We start from the raw sequence: 2,500 nt of genomic DNA, 5'->3' as shown, positions 1-2,500 counted from the left end.
AAAACAACAATCAGCAAGAGAGTAAAGGAGGGTCCCGAGGCAACACTGCTATTCATTTATTTATTTTTTCCACACGCACCGACACGTTTCGACTTGTGCAGGAGTATTTTTCAATGTGTAAGATTTGAAAAGAAATTGAGAAGGAGTGATTTTAATGTTACACTGACTGACAGCGAAAGCCATTCTGTTTTTGAGGACTTCAGGCTAGGCAGCTGTGACTTATGAATGCAAGTGGGGGACATTACTTCTATTCTATTCTATTCTATTCTATTCTATTCTATTCTATTCTATTCTATTCTATTCTATTCTACTCTATTCTATTCTATTCTATTCTATTCTACTCTATTCTATTCTATTCTATTCTATTCTACTCTATTCTATTCTATTCTATTCTATTCTATTCTATTCTATTCTATTCTATTCTACTCTGTTCTATTCTATTATATGTTAAAAGGTAATTGGTGCTAGTGTGCCTCCTCACCAACGTCGTTCTCCAGCAGATTGTTACTCTATTCTACTCTGTTCTATGATATGATCTATGATAAGATATGATGTTATATGATGTTCTATTCTATTATGTGTTAACAGGTGACTGACATTAGTGCGCGTCCTCACCGTTGACGTCGTTCTCCAGCTTCTTGGCCTGCTCCAGCAGATTGTTACTCTATTCTACTCTGTTCTATGATATGATATGATGTAGGGATGGCACAAACCGCACCGAAAACCGAAACCGTACAATTCACACACATACCGAACCGAACCGTGCAATCCAACGCAAACCGCAATTCATGTACTGCCCAGAAAAATATGTAAAATAGAGATTCTAGGAGTATCTTATCCAGTCTCTCTGATTAAAACATTAGCGTATAAGACCTAATCAGAGGATGACACAATTACAATCACACCATTTTCACATTATAAGCCTATACAAACTATATGTAGGATATTTAGTGATAAGTCCGATTCTATTAGCCAGTACACCATTTATCATGAACTAAAAAAAAAGAACCGTAGAGAACCGAAAACCATGACCTTGACACCGCGATATGAACCGAACCGTGAATTTTGTGAACCGTACCACCCCTAATATGATGTGATGTGATGTGATGTGATGTGATGTGATGTGATGTGATGTGATGTGATGTGATGTATGATATGATATGATACGATGTTATATGATGTTCTATTCTATTATATGTTAAAAGGTGATTGGTGTTAGTGTGCGTCCTCACCGTTGACGTCGTTCTCCAGTTTCTTGGCCTGCTCCAGCAGCTTGTTGCTCTTCTGTCGGGAGCCCCTGGCCTCGTCCTTCACGGGGCCCTCGGGACCAGTAGCCTGGGGGACACAAATGACACAAGGGGACAATCAGAGACATGAATCACACTACTTAAAGGGATACTGTGTAAGATTTTTAGTTGTTTATTTCCAGAATTCATGCTGCCCATTCACTAATGTTACCTTTTCCATGAATATTTACCACCACCATCAAATTCTAAGTACTGCAAATAATGCTACTCATTGAAACTGGGCTGCCAATTGCCAAATTTGATCTTTATAGGAAAGTTTACTAAGTAATAAACAAATATTTTCTAGTAGGGTCCAAGTACAGTCATTTTTGCAGCTAAAAATGGCTATTTTTGGATTCTGGAAATAAACAACTAAAAATCTCATACAGTGTCTCTTTAACCCTATTCAGACTGGGCTTTTTTGGCATTCCTGGGCCTGGGGGGGGGCGGGGGGGGGGGGGGGGGGGGGGGGGGGTGACTTTTGTGTCATTATCTGGTATTATGACGTCATTATGACATCATCTGATTATAATGCCCAAAATCTCGCCATAATGTATTTTCCATCAAATTTAGGTAATGCACTTAAATTTGTATGATTATATGCTTCAGACCACTTTAATGCTCACAAATCTGTCTGATGCTAATGGAAATAACAAAAAAAATATGAAAAAGGAACAATAATGAGACTTAGATCATTGATTTTCGGTCAGACATACCTGTCAGAAAACCGTTGCCATAGCAACGGCAAAAATGATAAACATAATCTTTCGCTACTAAACTGTAGCCAACTAAATTTTAGGAAAAGTCACCAAGTTTTGTAGTCATAGCTTAAGTCGTTAAGGAATTATACAACATCAAAGTTGGTGCGGGCACTTTTAGCCCCCCCCCCAGTCTGGATAGGGTTAAGGCCAATCCAGCTATGGTACTGAGTATAACGTCTGGGAAGACTGGCCTTCCTCCAGCACAGCTACAGCAATGGCAAGATGAAAGAAGCCCCTTGTCATATTTCATTTTGTCCGTGCGTGCGCGTGCGTATCTGCATGAGTGTGTGTGTGTGTGTATGTGTGTGTGTTTGTGTGCACGTGTGTGTGTGTGTGTGTGTGTGTGTGTGTGTGTGTGTGTGTGTGTGTGTGTGTGTGTGTGTGTGTGTGTGTGTGTGTGTGTGTGTGTGTGTGTGTGTGTGTGTGTGTGTGTGTGTGTGCACGTGCGTGCGT

At 40.0% G+C, this 2,500-nt stretch overlaps 1 protein-coding gene across 1 annotated transcript in view; it reads right to left on the bottom strand.

Moving 5' to 3' along the window:
* lama2 (laminin, alpha 2) overlaps positions 1 to 2,500 on the bottom strand; it is a 441,866-nt gene that overhangs the window by 64,030 nt on the left and 375,336 nt on the right. The window contains exon 43 of the mRNA XM_063223771.1: positions 1,233 to 1,335. Within this exon, the coding sequence (XP_063079841.1) occupies positions 1,233 to 1,335 (103 nt within the window). The remainder of the gene's footprint in view (positions 1 to 1,232; positions 1,336 to 2,500) is intronic.

This window comes from Engraulis encrasicolus, chromosome 18 (genome assembly GCF_034702125.1).
Source record: "Engraulis encrasicolus isolate BLACKSEA-1 chromosome 18, IST_EnEncr_1.0, whole genome shotgun sequence".
NCBI lineage: Eukaryota > Metazoa > Chordata > Actinopteri > Clupeiformes > Engraulidae > Engraulis > Engraulis encrasicolus.
Note: the sequence above shows the minus strand (reverse complement) of the source record. Positions and strands in the feature narration are given on the sequence as shown.